We start from the raw sequence: 18,668 nt of genomic DNA, 5'->3' as shown, positions 1-18,668 counted from the left end.
TTTGGAATTCTCTACACCAGATGGCTTTGGATGACCAATTTGTTTTTAGTATATTCCAGACTGAAATCAACAAATTACAATCACAAAGGAAATGGGGATAGGGTGGGAAAGTGGAATTAACATTGATGTTCAGCCATTGACTGATAGAATGGCAGAACAGACTTGAAGGGCTGAATGGCATTCTCCTATTCCCATTTTCTATGCAAGGAAAAAATATATACTTGCTCACAATTCAATGATTTTAATAATGTCATAGAATGATTACAGCACAGGAGGCCATTCGGCCCATCATATCTGTGACAGACATATTGTTGAAATGTTTGTGGGCTTCAGGTGAGGTTGTGACTAGATTCTGCTGTGATGCCATTAACAGCCGAGTAGCCTAGAGCCAATTCCCAAGAATGGTCACCTGAATTATGCATTGGAAAGTAGCTTGAGCTGTAGCATGAATCAGCACTTTCAAAACTTGTAGCAAATTGGAAGGAAAAAGCTTGTAATTGAAAGCATTGTACTTGACACTGATTGTATGACAAAGGTTTTAAAAAATAAAAACCTTGGAGACCCCAGAAGACTGAAAAGCAGCTAACCTGGCACCAATTAATAAGAGACTTTGGGAATTCTAGACCAATGAACCTGACCTCAGATTTAGTAAAATCAAGTGATTATTGCAAAGGACTCAATTCAGGGTCAACCTTTGAAAATAAAGATGAGACATGAACCTAACATTGATTTACAACTGAGATCGTGCCCTACTAGTTAATTAGATTTTTCTTTCCTGAAGAATGTGACTTAGTATTTGGTACACAATTTAAAAAGAGCAACATTTTGTGCGACTTTCTAAAGACATTTGATACATCACCTACTTTGAGATACCTCATGAGGTAAGGAAGGTGAAATTTCAGTCATGGAATGCTGCAAAAACTGAAACAAACAATGTTTTGACAACATAAACTGAGAGAAATTATAAATATTATTTGGGACCAAGTAAATGCACTATACGGTCTTGCAATATATAGACAAAGGTTCAATTTGCATGTGCTGAACTAACTGATCTCAATCCAGACAGAAGTAGGTATGAAAAAAAAGGAGCAAAATCCTGTCCTCATCCGACATCCAGATATGAGCACCTTTCAGGCACACTCACTGGATAGCTTTCAGAAACCCAACTTGTCTTTTATTTCTGAGCCAATTGGGCAGAGGCCAAATGATAGCTCCTCTGCTACCACTCTGACTACAATCAGCTAACACAAAATGAGAAATCAAACCTGGGATATTCCTAATCTGCATTGCTTATTAACAGATGATTGTTCAGAGCATTTATCCATTGAGTATTGATTTTAAAAAATGGAAACATGTTTTAATTGATAAATTCTTTGTTATTGGGGCAGAAAGTTTGTAAGTCACCAACATAAGCATTGTGCTCCCATTGAGTTCTCCCACCCACTTAAGCAACAGGTTTACTTAGAAATGCATGAATAGGGAATAGTGGCCTTCCATCTCTGGAACTGGCTTGAAATGATTTTGGATGGACTGAATTTTATTGCTCAAAGGCCACGGACCAATAGAACAAAAGTGCTAATTTGACAACCTCAGCTAGAAATTTAGGTACAATTAGGAGCAGGCTGGCTAGTATTGGAATTGGAAAATATGTCACGTGCTGTACCAGGTGTTTACAAATATATGGATTAAACTTAATTTCAAATTAATTCACAGGAAATGTATTCAAATGTGTTTGTGAAAAAATCATATTATTCACTAGAGAGCAATGAAAGTTCCACTGTTTGTGGAGCAAAGGAGCCTAAGATAATGATCCGACCAATCTATACACTGTCTGAATGTTGGATTATATCACTAGGAAGGACTTTTACTCGGCTGCATAACCTCTGTTTCTGGAAGAGTTCCGACTGCTTTCTAGCATCCCCAGGTGTGCAGTTTATATACATAGATTGGTCAGATTGTTATCTCATACATGTTCAGTTCACAGGCTCTTTAGCTCTACATTCAAAGGAGTACAAACAGCAGTGAATTCATTGTTCCCCAGTGTCGGTATGACACACCTCTCCTTGAAACAAAGATTAAGGCTTTACTTACAAATATTGCACTCTATCTTATGAGAGACAGTATAATAACTGTAGAAACAAAGTATTTTTAATCTAAACCTGAAACAACCTGCTCCCCACTAATTATTATAATCAAATAATTAGAATTAAATTTAACAGGCTGATCCAGAGACAACAGAACCTGTCCCATGGAGGTTAAGCCTGACATGTTTTGGAATGGATTTAAAGTTCCAGCATCTCTTAACTATCGAAAGCTCAATGTGCTGATACAATCAAATAGGCTGATAGATTGCTCTCAGCTGACCCTCGGATGAATTGTGCCAAATACAAGAACTTTAATGATAAGATCTCCGAGATCTGAATATTTTCTGGAGCAGGATGACCCTGAGAATTTTCAGTCACAAAATTGAACAGAGAGAAATTGGAAGCTTCCGTTCAAGTTTTTCTTTGTACAAGAGGCTCCTTTATGAGAGAACCACCTTGACCATTGCCTCTCTGTCTTTCCCTCGCTGTGCATCACCAGGTTTGATATTGAAGTTAATAGACTAAGGTCATAGATCTGACTCTTTTCAATTGGCTTCAATAGCCTGGAAAGAAAATAAACCAGGTTTTCCACTCTTGATGGCAGTAACATAATGGGCTCAGTTGTGACACCCTCCTTGATCAAATATTGGATTAGCATAACACTACATTCTGCACTCTCGTTTCCTTCTCTATGAACGGTATGCTCTGTCTATGTTGCACACAAGATGATACTTTTCACTGTATGCTAATACATGTGACAATAATAAATCAATTCAAATCTTGTGAGAAATGAGAGATTAACTTTTTTAGTCAGAAAGTTATAACTTGTACTTACATATCACCTTCATGACCTCAGGATGTCACAAAGTATTTTATTTGCAATGAATTACATTTCAAGCATAGTCACCGAGGTAGGGTAGGAAACACAGCAAGATTCCACAAATATGATAGAGCATACCATTCATAGAGAAGGAAACAAGAGTGCAGAATGTAGTGTTATGCTAATCCAATATTTGATCAAGGAGGGTGTCACAACTGAGCCCATTATGTTACTGCCATCAAGAGTGGAAAACCTGGTTTATTTTCTTTCCAGGCTATTGAAGCCAATTGAAAAGAGTCAGATCTATGACCTTAAGTCTATTAACTTCAATATCAAACCTGGTGATGCACAGCGAGGGAAAGACGGAGAGGCAATGGTCAAGGTGGTTCTCTCATAAAGGAGCCTCTTGTACAAATATGATAATTGTATTATCTCTTTCAGTAATTTTGGCAGATGGATAAGATTGGGGTGGCGCGGTAGCACAGTGGCGGGACGGTAGCACAGTGGTTAGCACTGCTGCTTCACAGCCCCAGGGACCTGGGTTCGATTCCCGGCTTGGGTCACTGTCTGTGTGGAGTTTGCACATTCTCTTCGTGTCTGCGTGGGTTTCCTCCGGGTGCTCCGGTTTCCTCCCACAGTCCAAAGATGTGCGGGTTAGGTTGATTGGCTATGCTAAAATTGCCCTTAGTGTCCTGGGATGCGTAGGTTAGAGGGATTAATAGGTAAATATGTAGGGATATGGGGATAGGGCCTGGGTGGGATTGTGGTCGGTGCAGACTCGATGGGCCGAATGGCCTCTCTCTGTGCTGTAGGGTTTCTAAGATTTTCTAAGATAAATATTGTTCAGGACACAGAGGCAGCTCCCTGCTCTTTTTCAGAATAGTAACCATGGAGCTTTTTACATTTGCCCGAGGTGGACAGGACCTCAGTTTAACATCTCCTCTGTACTGGGAGTGTCAGGCTGGTTTATGTACTCAAACCTTTGAGTCACAAGGTTGTGAGTTCAAATCCTAAACCAGAGACAAGAGTGCTACCATTGATCCATAGCTGACATTATTGGAGTAGCAATTATCTGCGAGTCTTAGCATGCATCACTTGACTATTTTCTTTATAAAAGTTTGTCTTTTCCTTGGTGGTAGCAATCTCATATCAGATTAATTTAACATTTGGATGAATTGAATGCATTATCTAGGCAAACATTTCAGTTATAGCATTGAGGAAGTGCTGTCAGAGGTGTAATCTTTCAGATGCAACATTAAACTGAGATTTTCTCATTTGTTCAGATGGAGGCAAGTGATTCCAAGAACATGTAGAGTTTTTCTCTGATACCTTGGTACATATTTAATATTCAACTAACCATTTATCAAATTACAATTTGAAGAAGTGACTGCACTTCACTAACAGTCTTAAATGTCTGGAGATGTAAATGATATTAAAGTGCCTTCAATTTTCTAAACACGTTTTTACCAGTTTAGTTTTGTTTTAAATGTTTCAGCTTTTCAGGGATGTGAATATTTAAATGGCAGAAGTACCAATTATTATTATTTTTTTATTGCAACATAGTCAAAAACAAGGTGGTTTGAAAAACTTATATACGTGTCATAATGTTTGGACCTACTCTGATTACAGGGGAACCCAAGTGCTTAGCTCAATGAGTTTTGTACCCAAGCATGAAAGTCACAAAAAAATTCAAACAGATCTCTCACTTCATAGTATTAGGATGCTGCAATATCTACCCAGGAGTGAATGAGAAACCAGTTAGAGGCACACTTAAATTCAGATTTGTTAAGACTATAATATGCTGAAAGTGTAGAAAGTCAATTGGAGAGAATACACACGAGTGTGGGACCAGAATGTTCTGTCTAACCTTAGTTGGATCATCACATTGGCAAAACTGCACAAGTCTTTGAATCTCAAATTCATAAGCTTGCTTTGTTGTGTGGTAATAAATGCATACATGAGAATAGTGGGTACTCCAGTATTTTAATGGTTTGCATTAAATTTTCCTACTGTCTCCTTCAGTGACTTGTGCCAGCAGGATATACATTTACATTTCTCTATAGGGAACAGGTCATAAAGTTGGAGAACATGTCAAAACTAAATGCTCTTGTGGATACCTCAAGAAGCGCCAATGGACTAGAAGCAGATTCTAGAAAAACACAAAATGCACAGAAACTGCATCACATTTAAAATACATCAACTCAGTTTGGGATTTACTTTGATTAGATTGTTATTGTTAATGGAAAAGAACCATTTTAATTTGTCGAGATTCTACTGACTGATGTGTTAGTCCATGCACCATTCGTTTGGTGGGACAAATGCAGAATTTGTCACCTCATGTACTTCCTGTGCTTAGCCCTTTTTGTTTTCTTTTAGGTTTCCCCAACATTTCCAGATTCCTAATCCTCTTCTGAAGGCAAATTTTTAAGAGGTTATACTTCCCAAGTGTCAGGTACCTTGCAGTGCCTCAAAGTAGTGCTTGTTGTTCACGTGTTTTCTTTCCTTCAATGACAGTGGATTATTTGACAGCAACAGCACCACAACATCCACATACTGCAAAAATATTCTTCCACGATTGATCACTTGATTGCAAGAAAGTGCAAATAGTCTAATTTCTCCTTCTCTAACCAAGACCACTGTGCTCACATTGCAAAGATTAGCAGAGCTACATTGACAAAAGCAAATTGCAGCCCCTTCACGAGAGTTAGCAGATAGAGGGCAGTGAACTAAGAACATTCTGGGAATGGGCAAAGTAGCAGACACAAGGGGATAAACAACAGAACAAATTAAAGAGCTATATGACTTACTTTGTACTCCTATTACCCATGTTGTGTTAATATTGAGAAAGAAAAGGTCAAGACAAAAATGAGAGCAAGTGAAATAAGAGAGGGAAGGTATTACAATCACCAACCTTGATGTGGAAATCCGTGTGTTAATCTCTGATTTTGGGACACAAAAACTGGAATTGCAGCCATAAGCAGAAATAAGTGGACAGGGAAGGAAAGTTGGAGAAAAAAAAAGTAAATGAACACGGAAAGTCAGGAACTAATTCATTCCAGAGAACTGGGGCCAGTTCCCAAAGAGCCATTCACATAGTCCCTTGCCTCCACTGACTCTCCATTCCGTTTATAAAAACCACATCATTTAAAATAAATTTACAAAAAATGCTATAATGGAATCTTTCCCACCATGGTTTCTGGTAGGGTTTGACATAAACCTAACAACCTCCTGTATAATAGAAAATTCTACTGACCTCTCCCTTTCTTTGGATAATCAAATTTATTCTCTCAAGATCAGTTTTTTTCCCCCCTCGATTTGCCTTTACAAAACTACTTTCGAGCACCTTTTCCTACTCTCATTTGAGCTTTCACTGCACAATTAAAGCTATCAGTTGAGTGATTTGCTTCTACACCATCTACGTACTCTTGCTGTCTGGAACCAGGATATCCAAAACCAGCTTAACATTACTTTGTGTAGGAAGAGCATTGCCTCTACTTTCACACTTTATGCCCATATGAATCATATGCGTTTACAAACATAGCTTTATCAATTTGTCCCTTCACTTGAGATGTGTACCTCAGCATTTGAAAGTTTTGACCATTTACTGAAAATAGAGTACGGGTTTGATCCCTATCAGTGCAGAGGGTGAGCACATTGTTCCTTCATCTTCAGAAACAAAGTTTATACCCAATCCAGATAGCCTTTTGCACAACCCAGCAAATAAGAGTTAACTTGCTTGATGTGCTCACCTATATCGTGTAACAAGACAAAAAAAACCCAATTTTCTATAAGATAAAGCCACCAGAATTTGCAACATTTAGTTAGATTTAAAAAAAATGAATATCAAGATAGTATCAACCCTGGTTACACCTAGAAAAAAAAAAGAAATAAAACCACATACTGTGAAACACTGAAATAGACCACCACAGTGTATTTATTAAATACAATGTTTATTAAAGTGAACACATTTTATTAAAAATACTGTCTTAGAAATTAAGTCACTGATGTTCATTTTGTTAGAATAGATTCAATTATTTATTTTGGAAATCTTTACCGAAGTACTAGTGCAAAATAATCTGGTATGGCACCGGCAAACTGTCGTACTTAAATTCCACACTTCCCCTTCTCAATACAGAGCACAAGAGAAACCAGATGTAGTGAGCAAAAGGAGAAAATCTTTTAAATGGATGTTCCTTCCAGTGCCCATCCCCCTGCTCCTCCTTTAATTCTGTGCAGCTAATGTAATCCGACCTGGATTCTGCACTCTCACATGGAACAGAGAGTCGTGCTCCAATTTACTACCATATGCTCATCTATTACGGTTATTTAGTGCATGCTGTTCAAGAAGTGGGTAATTACAAATATCAAAGTTAATTAATTTAGGTAATTAGCATATTGTTACAAGATGCCATTCTCATTAGAACATGGAAATTGTCTTTGGGAATAGGTGATAAACACTGTAGATTTCAGATTGGTGAGCAAGACAAACCCTGCAACACAAACCCACCTGTGAATGTCTAACAAGTATTCATTAAGCACTCTAATTGGACTGTTTGTGGGATTCAGAATTTACATTCCTCATCAGTTATTAAATGTCAAATTAAGGGGGTTTATATAAATTTTCTTTAAAGTTACAGGAAACAAGTGCAAAAAACCCAAACAAACTGCTCTTCTGTGATCTGACTGCATAGGTGAAATTGGGATTTACAGCAGAGAGCCCGGTACTGTCTTTCAAAATGATAACCGCACTATAAAGTCCAGTAGAACTGTTAAGATTGATCCAGAGATTGGGAACATTAGCGCCGAGCCAAGTTGCACGGTTCCATTGTCACAGCCACACCAACACCACTCCTGCCTGAGGTCATCTCCGTCACTTCTGTCCATTGGCCAGTGTCTGGATCAAAGCATTCTACGCTACTGAGGAAATCTTGTCCATCATAGCCACCTGTAAATAAAAAGTAAGTCAAAATGTGAACGCTTTACATCCACTGAAATTAACATTCCTGCAATTCAGCTGTGACTGTTTTTCTCTCCACAGATGTTGTCAAACCTGATTGTTATCTCCAAAACATTTAAACTCTGAGCAAAAATGGGTGAATTTACATCTGTGACCTCGACAAAAGTAGCTACCTGGCAGTATTGGGGAAACTTGCATATTGTCATTCCTGAAGAGCCACTAATGACCCCATGTGGGCTGCAGACTAAATTCAAGGAGAGCTATACAAAAGCCATTTGCATATCATAACCCAGGCTGGACAACAGGAGTTTGCTTGTCTAAGACAAATGATCTGCAACCTTCCTTTCAATTCTTAATGGATGAGACATTTAACGATCTCTGGATCCAAACGAGGGATACATGTCCTTTATCAAAGATGTGTTATCAGTGTGGAGAGGTGGGTGTCATGTAAGAACATAAGAAATAGGAGCAGGAGTAGGCCATCTAGCCCCTCGAGCCTGCCCCGCCATTCAATAAGATCATGGCTGATCTGAAGTGGATCAGTTCCACTTACCTGCCTGATCCCTATAACCCCTAATTCCCTTACCGATCAGGAATCCATCTATTCGTGATTTAAACATATTCAACGAGGTAGCCTCCACCACTTCAGTGGGCAGAGAATTCCAGAGATTCACCACCCTCAGAGAAAAAGTTCCTCCTCAACTCTGTCCTAAACTGACCCCCCTTTATTTTGAGGCTGTGCCCTCTAGTTCTAGTTTCCTTTCTAAGTGGAAAGAATCTCTCCATCTCTACCCTATCCAGCCCCTTCATTATCTTATAGGTCTCTATAAGATCCCCCCTTAGCCTTCTAAATTCCAACAAGTACAAACCCAATCTGCTCAGTCTCTCCTCATAATCAACACCCTTCATCTCTGGTATCAACCTGGTGAACCTTCTCTGCACTCCCTCCAAGGCCAATATATCCTTCCGCAAATAAGGGGACCAATACTGCACACAGTATTCCAGCTGCGGCCTCACCAATGCCCTGTGCAGATGCAGCAAGACATCTCTGCTTTTATATTCTATCCCCCTTGCGATATAGGCCAACATCCCATTTGCCTTCTTGATCACCTGTTGCATCTGCAGACTGGGTTTTTGCGTCTCATGCACAAGGACCCCCAGGTCCCTTTGCACAGTAGCATGTTGTAATTTTTTTCCATTTAGATAATAATCCAATTTGCTATTATTTCCTCCAAAGTGAATAACCTCGCATTTGTCAATGTTATACTCCATCTGCCAGATCCTCGCCCACTCAGCCTGTCCAAATCTCTCTGCAGACCTTCTACGCCCTCCACACGATTCACTTTTCCACTTATCTTTGTGTCATCTGCAAACTTTGTTACCCTACACTCAGTCCCCTCCTCCACATTGTCTGTATAAATGGTAAATAGTTGAGGCCCCAGTACCGATCCCTGCGGCACGCCACTAGTTACCATCCGCCAACCAGAAAAGCACCCATTTAGTCCAACTCTCTGCTTCCTGTCAGATAGCCAATCCCCAATCCACGCTAACACCCTACCCCCAACTCCGTGTGACCCAATCTTCTTCAGCAACCTTTTGTGAGGCACCTTATCAAACGCCTTTTGGAAATCCAAAAACACCGCATCCACTGGTTCCCCTCCGTCAACCGCACTAGTCACATCTTCATAAAAATCCAACAAGTTCATCAAGCACGACTTTCCCCTCATGAATCCATGCTGCGTCTGATTAATTGAACCATTCTTATCCAGATGTAACACAGGCCTCTGGCTTGTGGAACCAGTAGTATTTCCTTGCTGAACTGCAAAGTCTCAGTCTGCTTTTTTATCTGATTGGCAGCCTCATGTGCCATCTAAACAGCTTTTTACAAGACAGATTCATCTCTACATGTCTATCTCATTGTGTGAAGGCAATACACTGGAAAAGTGAATTATCCATTATCGGTTTTCTGCTAACTGATATCTTGTGAAGGGATACCTCATTGAACTTTGAGTCTGGACTTCAGGACTCAAAATAATATTTATTTTCTACATGGTTTCTGCACTACAAATCTTTCTTTGTGTTCAGATAGTGAAAGAGGGATAGAGTAAAGGGGGCAATATTGTGACCTTCCTGCATCTTGTGTGTGCAAATAAGCTAACTTTTGAGTTCCCTCTATCTTGAGTTTGCTGTGAGGTTAATAGAAAATTGGATCTCGCCAACACGGAGGGACTGGGAAATATGCCATTGCTTATAAAGGGGTAAGTAAATCAAAACAACTGTTTATGGAAGGGTAGCAAGAGAAATTAGTGTGTTTAAATTAACCCCCTTCATGTCCATAACACTAGGTAGAGTTCCATTCCAACCATTATCTTGCAAATTGAGTTTGTGTCTATATACACCCTGTTTGTGAACACAACTCCCACTCACCTGATGAAGGGGCAGTGCTCCGAAAGCTTGTGGCTTATGCTACCAAATAAACCTGTTGGACTTTAACCTGGTGTTGTGAGACTTCTTACTAGAGATTCTGAAGCAGACAGCACTATTGTTCTTGGGGGAGCAGGGAGGCCAGGAGCTCGGGACTCACTTGCTGATTTTGGATTGTTTTGCAATGATCCTAAAGGTAAGTTTACGCATCAGCCTTTTGGTGATAAACTTCAGCATAGCTGAACAGTGCGCAGGTATACTATCTAGGATCCTGAATCCTACTTATTTGGAACTGACTCAACATGGAATTTGCATCATTAGGAAAGGAAACATATTTGACATTCAAAGTGAACTTTGAATATCAAAATATGTAAAATGTTTAGTGCAGTTGATCCAAAATTAGTATGAAAACTACTTGAGCAGTTTTCCTGGAACAAGACTCAAAGGATTAACAAAACCAATTGCAATTTTTCTACAAGTAAACTTAACTGAAAATGTTTTATTGCACTTCTTTATTTAAGCCCAATAATGAAACAGACTTTAGTTTAATAGCAGATACAATCAAGATCCTGCAATCATCATTACCGTTGTTCCCAAAGGAACTATTCAGTTTATTTTTGATGAATGTTTTGTGCTGAAAGTGAATATTAGTGTTGAAAAAAAAAAGCACTAACAGTTGGTCAAATGCAGCATAGATTAGAAGGTAATTTTCCTTCTGCATTTTTATCTCCCAAACGTGAGTGCCAATCAAACAAAACATTGCAGTGAATTTCTCAGTTATTCCGAATGGTAAGCTCCAGGAGACTAGATTTCAGAGGACCCTGACAGATAGACATTCTGCCAATCTAGACTGGATTTAGTTCCAGATTGCATTGATGATCTGGTGCCCCTCAAGTAATGTACTTAAACACTTGCACGAAGATGTGCTTATACTAGCTTCATGAAACATATGGAACTACACTGACAGCTGTCTGCAACAATATCGAATAAGGGTTAAGAAACATATAGAACTGCTTACCATTTAAATCATTTGTTCTATTCATACAGGAACAGGAGTAGGCTCACAACCTATACTGCCATTCTATTACATCAAGACTTGTCTATCTCAACTCCATTCACCAACCTTAGTTGCATAATGCTCAATATCTTTGCCCAATAAAAATCCATCAATCTAAGTTTTGAAATATTCTATTTACCTGGCTTTAACAGCTTTTGAGAGATTTTTCCAATTTCAAACACCCTTTTTGTGAAGAAAAGGTTGTGCCTGTTTGTACTAAACCCCAAATCAAATGTCTCCTATACTCTTGGAATACAAGTCTAGTCCATGCAACCCACCCTCAATTTAGCTTCTATTTCCTATGCGGAATATGATACAGGGATATGACGTGTTTGGACGTTTGATCTTAAATACTGGACACAGACAGACAGACAGACAGACAGACAGACAGACAGACAGACAGACAGACAGACAGACAGACAGACAGACAGACAGACAGACAGACAGACAGACAGACAGACAGACAGACAGACAGACTACAGTGCAGAAAAAGGCCATTTGGCCCATTGAGTCTGCACCGACCACAATCCCACCCAGGCCCTACCCCCATATCCACCCACTAATCCCCCCAACCTACGCATCTCAGGACACTAAGGGGCAATTTTAGCATGGCCAATCAACCTAACCCGCACATCTTTGGACTGTGGGAGGAAACCGGAGCACCCGGAGGAAACCCACGCAGACACGAGGAGAATGTGCAAACTCCGCACAGACACTGACTGAGAATTGAACCCAGGTCCCTGGAGCTGTGAAGCAGCAGTGCTAACCACTGTGCTACCATGCCACCCTGAAAGGAGGTCATTGGGCCCATTGAGCCTGCACCGACCACAATCCCACCCAGGCCCCACTCTGGTAACCCCATGCATTTGCCCTGCTAATTCCCCTGACACTAGGGTCAATCTAGCATGGCCAATGCACCTAACCCGCACATTTCTGGACTGTGGGAGGAAACCCATGCAAACTCCACACAGACAGTGACCCGAGGCCGGATTTGAACCTGGGACCCTGATGCTGTGAGGCAGCAGCATTAACCACTGTGCCATTGTGCTGCCCTATGCAGTTAGCATTTTAGGTGGCTCACTTTATCAATTCTAAACTCTGATAAACAGGTCAAACCCAAAATGTTAACTGATCTCTCTCAAATGCTGATTAGCCTGCCGTAGTTTCTTTTAATCTCAGATCTTAAATTATTTGTTCAAAAATACATATCTCCTTAAAATGTGATAATATACAATTTAATAGGTCTGTTGTGCTGAACATTAAGCCAATTATGCATTTCGAAATATGAATGAGTACAGAACAAAGCATTGGCTAAATTAAGTGGTTTAGAATTTGCAAATTCATAACAGAAATGCATAAAAATCCAGAAAAATAAATTCCTTGTTTAAATTGAAAAGGTCAAATCAGCAAATCTTAAAACCCAGGATCTTGTGGCTTTCTTTACACCATCTATAAGGTTTTTAGAAAACACAACGGACCTTAAACCATCAAACCACAACGGGAAGGCCACTAAACGGAAACTGCTGAAATCAGAAGCCAGGAAATGTACTTTGAACTATTAACTAGGGAAAGACTAGTTTGATGTATTTACGGCAATATCTTCCAGTTTTAGAACACAAGAGTAGGCTTGAGTTGTGCACATCACTCTGCAGCCTCTACACAACCTACCCACCCAGCAATAATCAGATATTAACATAATTTGGTATTTGTAGGTTCCTAAGAACATCAGAAATAAGTGCAGAAAAAGCCCATTGGGCCTGGTCTGCCATTCAACACTATCATAGCTGATCTTGGGTTTCGACTCCATGTTTCCACCCACTCTCCATATCCTTCATTTCCCCCAAGAGACCAAAACTCTATCCTTAAATATATTCAATGATGGAGCCACAAAGATTTACTCTGCGTGAAAAGATTTCTCAACAGTCCCAAATATGTCCATAGTATGCTTGCACTGCCAATGCACCATTAACAGCAAATCCAAGAATCAGCAGCTAACCAACAATGCTACCGAAGCAGCCCTCATGATTTGAGGCAGCCTTTTCCTTGTTGTTGTTAGGCGACCTACACAAAGTACTAATGGTTGCCCAAAGGCTGAAGAAGCATTCTTGCCGTTCACACCATTTCCAGTCACTAATTTGACTCCAAAACAATCTTTTTTTTTTAAAAAAAGGGTGTCTGAATTGCTGTGCATTAGAGCATTTCTGGTTTTGTACAGATTTACATTAAACAAGGTTTTGTTAATCCCAATAAAATGGTCAATACCTAGGATTTTAGAGTGGACACATATGCAATTGTAGAAATTGCTCTGCAGCAGGAACACTTCAGGAGCAGTTCTACAACATAACTCATCTACATGTGACTAATAGGTTGTACCTATTGAACTTGGCATGTCTGGGAGCCACAGGCAATGCCAGACACTTTGTTTGCATATATGCCTTGTTTACAGACGTTCTTAGTTGCTTAGTAAACTGACCATTGCTCTAGAATTTCAATAGGGCCAGTAACTAGTGCATGCAGTGAAACTAAACTTCAGCACAACTCTCTCGATATCTTAATTCCCCAAATACACCACTTGATATATGCCGAGCTAAACAGCTTGGGAATATTTCTGGTTCAATTCTTGATTGATGCAGAGTCAGACAATCTCAGCTGACACACAGTTGGTGCTACAATTAGCACTCTTGGCTATGAATGAAAAGGTTTGCCAAGTTTCATTACTCCTTACTATCCTCAAGAAAGTATCCATCTGGGGATTTAGACAAGAATAGGATTCAGTCACCACAGGCGTAGAGTCAGCTGACATTAATTGCATAGACTTACACAGAGAAAAGACCATCTGAATGAGATACGGGAACCATCACAGATTATAGATGAGCAGAAACAACAAAATTATTGTTCTGTGAAATGTTAATTATTAACTTGATTGGTACAGAGACAGGATCAATAAAGAGAGAACCGAATTCCTAGGATTCTGTAAATGACTCCTTCCTCAAGCAGAAGGTTGGCAGTTAACGTGAGGGACTTTATTGACAGATAAAAGGAAAATTTTAAGTTAGGTTAAAGGATGATCATGTGTCATGGCCCAAAGACGTGGAGAGGGGCAAGAAATTTTGGGACTCCACTGAATGTGGAAGACTGAAGAGTGACCAAAAAAAGGGAAATTGAGCCAAAATGGATAATTACAGGCCAATTAGTTTTATATCTATGACAGGGAAAATTTACAATATTTACAAATCAAATTACCACATACCCTAATAAAGTAGCACATGGATTTCAACAGGGGTAATGTGGGCTTTAGGAAAAGATATAGCAATAACTGTGGGTGATTTTAATCTTCATATAGGTTGGACGTATCAAATTGGTGAAATTATCCAGGAGGATGTCATAAGAGTGCATTTGGGACAGTTTTTTGGAACATGTTCTGAAACTAACCAAGGAACATGTTAATTTAGACCTGTTAATGTGTAATAAGAAAAGATTAATGACCACATGCTAAATGATACTCTAGATAAGAGTGATCATAACATGGTGAATTTCAGTTAGAGAGTGAGAAATTTGATCTGAAGCTAGAGTCTTAAACTTAAATAATGGCAATTACAATGGTGTGAAGACAGAGTTGGCCAAAGTTGAAGGGGAAAACAGGTTAAAAGCTAAAATGATAGATTAGCACAGGCAGACAGTTAAGGATATATTTAATAATGCTCAAATATATATTCCATTGAGAAATAAAGATGCCCATGAGAAGGATCCACCACCTCTGGTTAACAAAAGAAGTTCAGGATGGTATTGAATTGAAAGATGCATAATGCTGCAAAAATTAGAGGTCAGAAGATTGAGAAAATGTTAAATGACGAAAGGGAGGGATAGGGTTTGACAAATTTATTAGTTTTTTGAGACTGTAACAAGAGGGTGGATAAAGGGAAACCAGCAGATGTAGTATACTTGAATTTTCAAAAGGCATTTAACAAAATACCATTTAAAAGGCACAAGATGAGAGTGCATAGAGGATTAGCTAACAAACAGGAAACAGTTGGCAAACTAGTGATTAGTACTGGAGCCTCAACAATACACAATCTATATTGATAACTTGGGTAAAGAAACAGACTATATTGTAACCATATTTGCTGATAATACAAAGATAAGTGGAAAACAAGTTGTGAAGAGAATACAAAGTCTGTAGAGAGTGAGTGGGCAAAGAAATTGGCATACAAGTATAATATGGGAAAATGTGAGGCAAGAATAATATTATTAAATAGTGAGATACTGCAGAATGCTACAGTACAGAGGGTTCCAAGTGTCCTGATACATGAATCACAAAAAGGTAGCATGGAGGTACAGCAAGTAATTAGGAAGGCAAGTGGAATATTGGCCTTTATTGCAAGGGGTTTGGAGTATAAAAGTAGGGAAGTCTTGCTACAGCCATACAGGGCACTGGTGAGTACGGTGAACAGTTTGGTTTCCTTACTCAAGGATGGGTATACTTGCATTCAAAGCAGTTCAGAGAAGATTCACTGGCTGATTCCTGGGATGAAAGGATTGCCTTATGAGGAAAGGTCAAGTAGGTTGGACCTATTCTCATTGGAGTTTAGAAGAATAAGAGATGGTCTTATCGAAACAAAGATTTTAAGTGTGCTTGACTGGGTAGGTGCTGGGAGAATCTTTCCTCTTGCGAGGATATCTAAAAATGAGAAGCAGAGTCAAAAATAAGGAGTTTCCCATTTAAGACAGGTGAGGAGAAATTTCTTCTCTCACGGGGTTGTCAGATTTTGGAATTCTCTTCTCTAGACAGCAGCGGAGACTGAGTATGAATATATTCAAGGGGGAGTTAGAGAGAGTTTTGATTGACAAGGAGTGATGGGTTACGGAGGACAGCAGGAAAACAGAGTTAGGGCCATATGCCATGATCTGATCGAATGACTGAACAGGCTCAATGAGCCAAATGGCCTACACCCACTTATGTTTATGATCTTATAATAGATGCACCTAATTTTAGGACCAAAACAACCTACAAATGGCCATAGAAAGGTTGGGGGGAAATATGCTAAAACATAGTTGGTGGAAATCAACATCAAGTAGCGAGAGGCAAATTATTTGGGCTACTGCTATTTTATTTCATTATATTCTGAATAGATGGTGGCTTGCTGCTGTGGAAGAACAGAAGGATTTGGGGATAAAGGCTCATACGACATTGAAAACAACATCCCATGCTGATGAAGTTAATAAAATCAGAAAGATAGAGAAAGTCAGAGAATCAGAGCTACAAAATATAAAAGCTTTCTTAAAATAAGCAATAAGCCTATCTAGAACCTTAATAAAGGCCCAAGTACAGTGTGCTGCATGGGCTAGATAATGTACAAAAAAGAGAGGGTTTAAAAAGAGTACAATGCAGATTCATTAAGATGTTGACTGTCATAAACGAAGCAAATACAAAAGGCAGACTTGACAAATGGGATCTTTTGGAATGATGCAATAATAGAAATGTTTAAAATTATTAAAAGGATGGAACAGGGTTGATAAAAGCAACTTGTTCCCAGCAATGGAAAGATCATGAATGAGGGGCTGTAGATACAAGAAATATGAAAGAAGTGATAGAAGAGAGGCTGCAGAATTCACTCCTGGTTTAATGGCCGAGGGAGAAACCATGCTTTCAAGATTAGATTGTTGGTGAAGGGCTATGAGAACCAAGTGTGATTAGGACTATATGCTCACTTGGAGGGTAATTGCAATGAGGAGTGGTTAAGCAGAGGGGCATTCTGCGGTTTACGTTGTCGCAAAAACCATATACCAGAAGAGGTCAAAGATAGAAATAAAAGTTCATATTTAGGGAGGTGACATTTCTGCCATAACCTCCTCAAAGCAGTTCTGGGATTTAGACAATTTGAATGTTTAAACACTCAAACTAGGCATAGGTCTCAATGTTAGGGAGCTTGGTTCAGCTTGCCTGGCGAAGCTGGAACAGGATGGTCAAGAATGAGGAAATAAAGGTAAACTTACCAAGCACATAGATTTTGCCCTGATAGACAGTTACTCCAAGAGCACTGCGCTTGTGTTTCATTGGCACTATACACGTCCATCTATCCGTTTCAATGTCGTATCGTTCTACACTGTTGAGTTGATTTACACCATCATATCCTCCAATTGCATAAACATAGTTTTTTAGTGCACAGATACCTAAACAGGAAAAACAAAAAGTCCTTTAAGCATAACCCAGTTTCATAATTCCACACCCTCCACAATTACTTACTTTCTTTTTTGAAGGCACTGATTCATATGTGGCTGTGATTCCATGACACCGTATCCTGTTCTTCACTCATGTGATTTAGCTGCAGCAATAAGTGTTGTAAGAAGTTTAACAACACCAGGTTAAAGTCCAACAGGTTTATTTGGTAGCAAAAGCCACACAAGCTTTCGGAGCTCTTAGCCCCTTCTTCAGGTGAGTGGGAATTCTGTTCACAAACAGAGCTTATAAAGACACAGACTCAAATTACATGAATAATGGTTGAAATGCGAATACTTACAACTAATCAAGTCTTTAAGAAACGAAACAATGTGAGTGGAGAGAGCATCAAGACAGGCTAAAAAGATGTGTATTGTCTCCAGACAAGACAGCCAGTGAAACTCTGCAGGTCCACGCAACTGTGGGAGTTACAAATAGTGTGACATGAACCCAATATCCCGGTTGAGGCCGTCCTCGTGTGTGCGGAAATAAGTGTTGGACAGGCAGTTCAACATTAGTGGCGGAGATTCATAGCTGAGCCAGATTCCTTCATCAACAGATATTCACACATCCATTTTACTGCGCTTCTCAATAGTACGAAACATGGCTGCCATTTCTCATAGGTCTGAGTCACCAATTCCAATGACATGGCTAAGATCAGGCAAGGCAACATAAATCAGGAAGAGAATCTAGGATTTTTTAAAAAGTTAATATTTCAACCATGTTTTACATTTTGTATTCTCTTGGAAGTATTGTGTAACATTGTGTGTTTTCAGGAGAAAAAAAGAGCCACATAGTACATTTAAGCACATACTTGAGTCATGTTTTGGGTTCAGAGAATTTGGTGGCACCCTTCTGGCTCTGTTGAGTCAACAAGAGAATCCTTAGTGGCTTACCACTGGATTTGCATTTAATCTTTTCTCCCTATTGTCTGGCTGTGGGATCAGGATATCTGGATTGTGAAGGTTTCCAGAAAAGGTTTATAAGACTGCCTAATGCTTCAGCGCTCCAGATGAAATCAGTGTATTCCATTCCATCTAGCACACTACTCATGTATTTTACCTACTTTTGTTGCAACGAATGGTAGATTTAGGAGGTAGGGAGTGAGA

The 18,668-nt window shown here is 39.4% G+C and overlaps 1 protein-coding gene across 2 annotated transcripts in view; it reads right to left on the bottom strand.

Annotated features, from left to right (window-relative positions):
* Positions 1–4,869: 4,869 nt before the first annotated feature.
* The window catches only part of keap1b (kelch-like ECH-associated protein 1b), a 32,403-nt gene continuing 18,604 nt past the window's right edge, over positions 4,870–18,668 (bottom strand). For both annotated transcript variants that reach the window (XM_078218249.1, XM_078218248.1), the window contains exons 5-6: positions 17,337–17,513; positions 4,870–7,849 (exon numbers count right to left, since the gene is read on the bottom strand). In XM_078218249.1, the coding sequence (XP_078074375.1) occupies positions 7,701–7,849; positions 17,337–17,513 (326 nt within the window). In that variant the 3' untranslated portion in view covers positions 4,870–7,700. The remainder of the gene's footprint in view (positions 7,850–17,336; positions 17,514–18,668) is intronic.

Source organism: Mustelus asterias, chromosome 8 (assembly GCF_964213995.1).
Source record: "Mustelus asterias chromosome 8, sMusAst1.hap1.1, whole genome shotgun sequence".
Lineage (NCBI taxonomy): Eukaryota > Metazoa > Chordata > Chondrichthyes > Carcharhiniformes > Triakidae > Mustelus > Mustelus asterias.
This window is presented reverse-complemented; position numbering and strand designations above follow the sequence as displayed.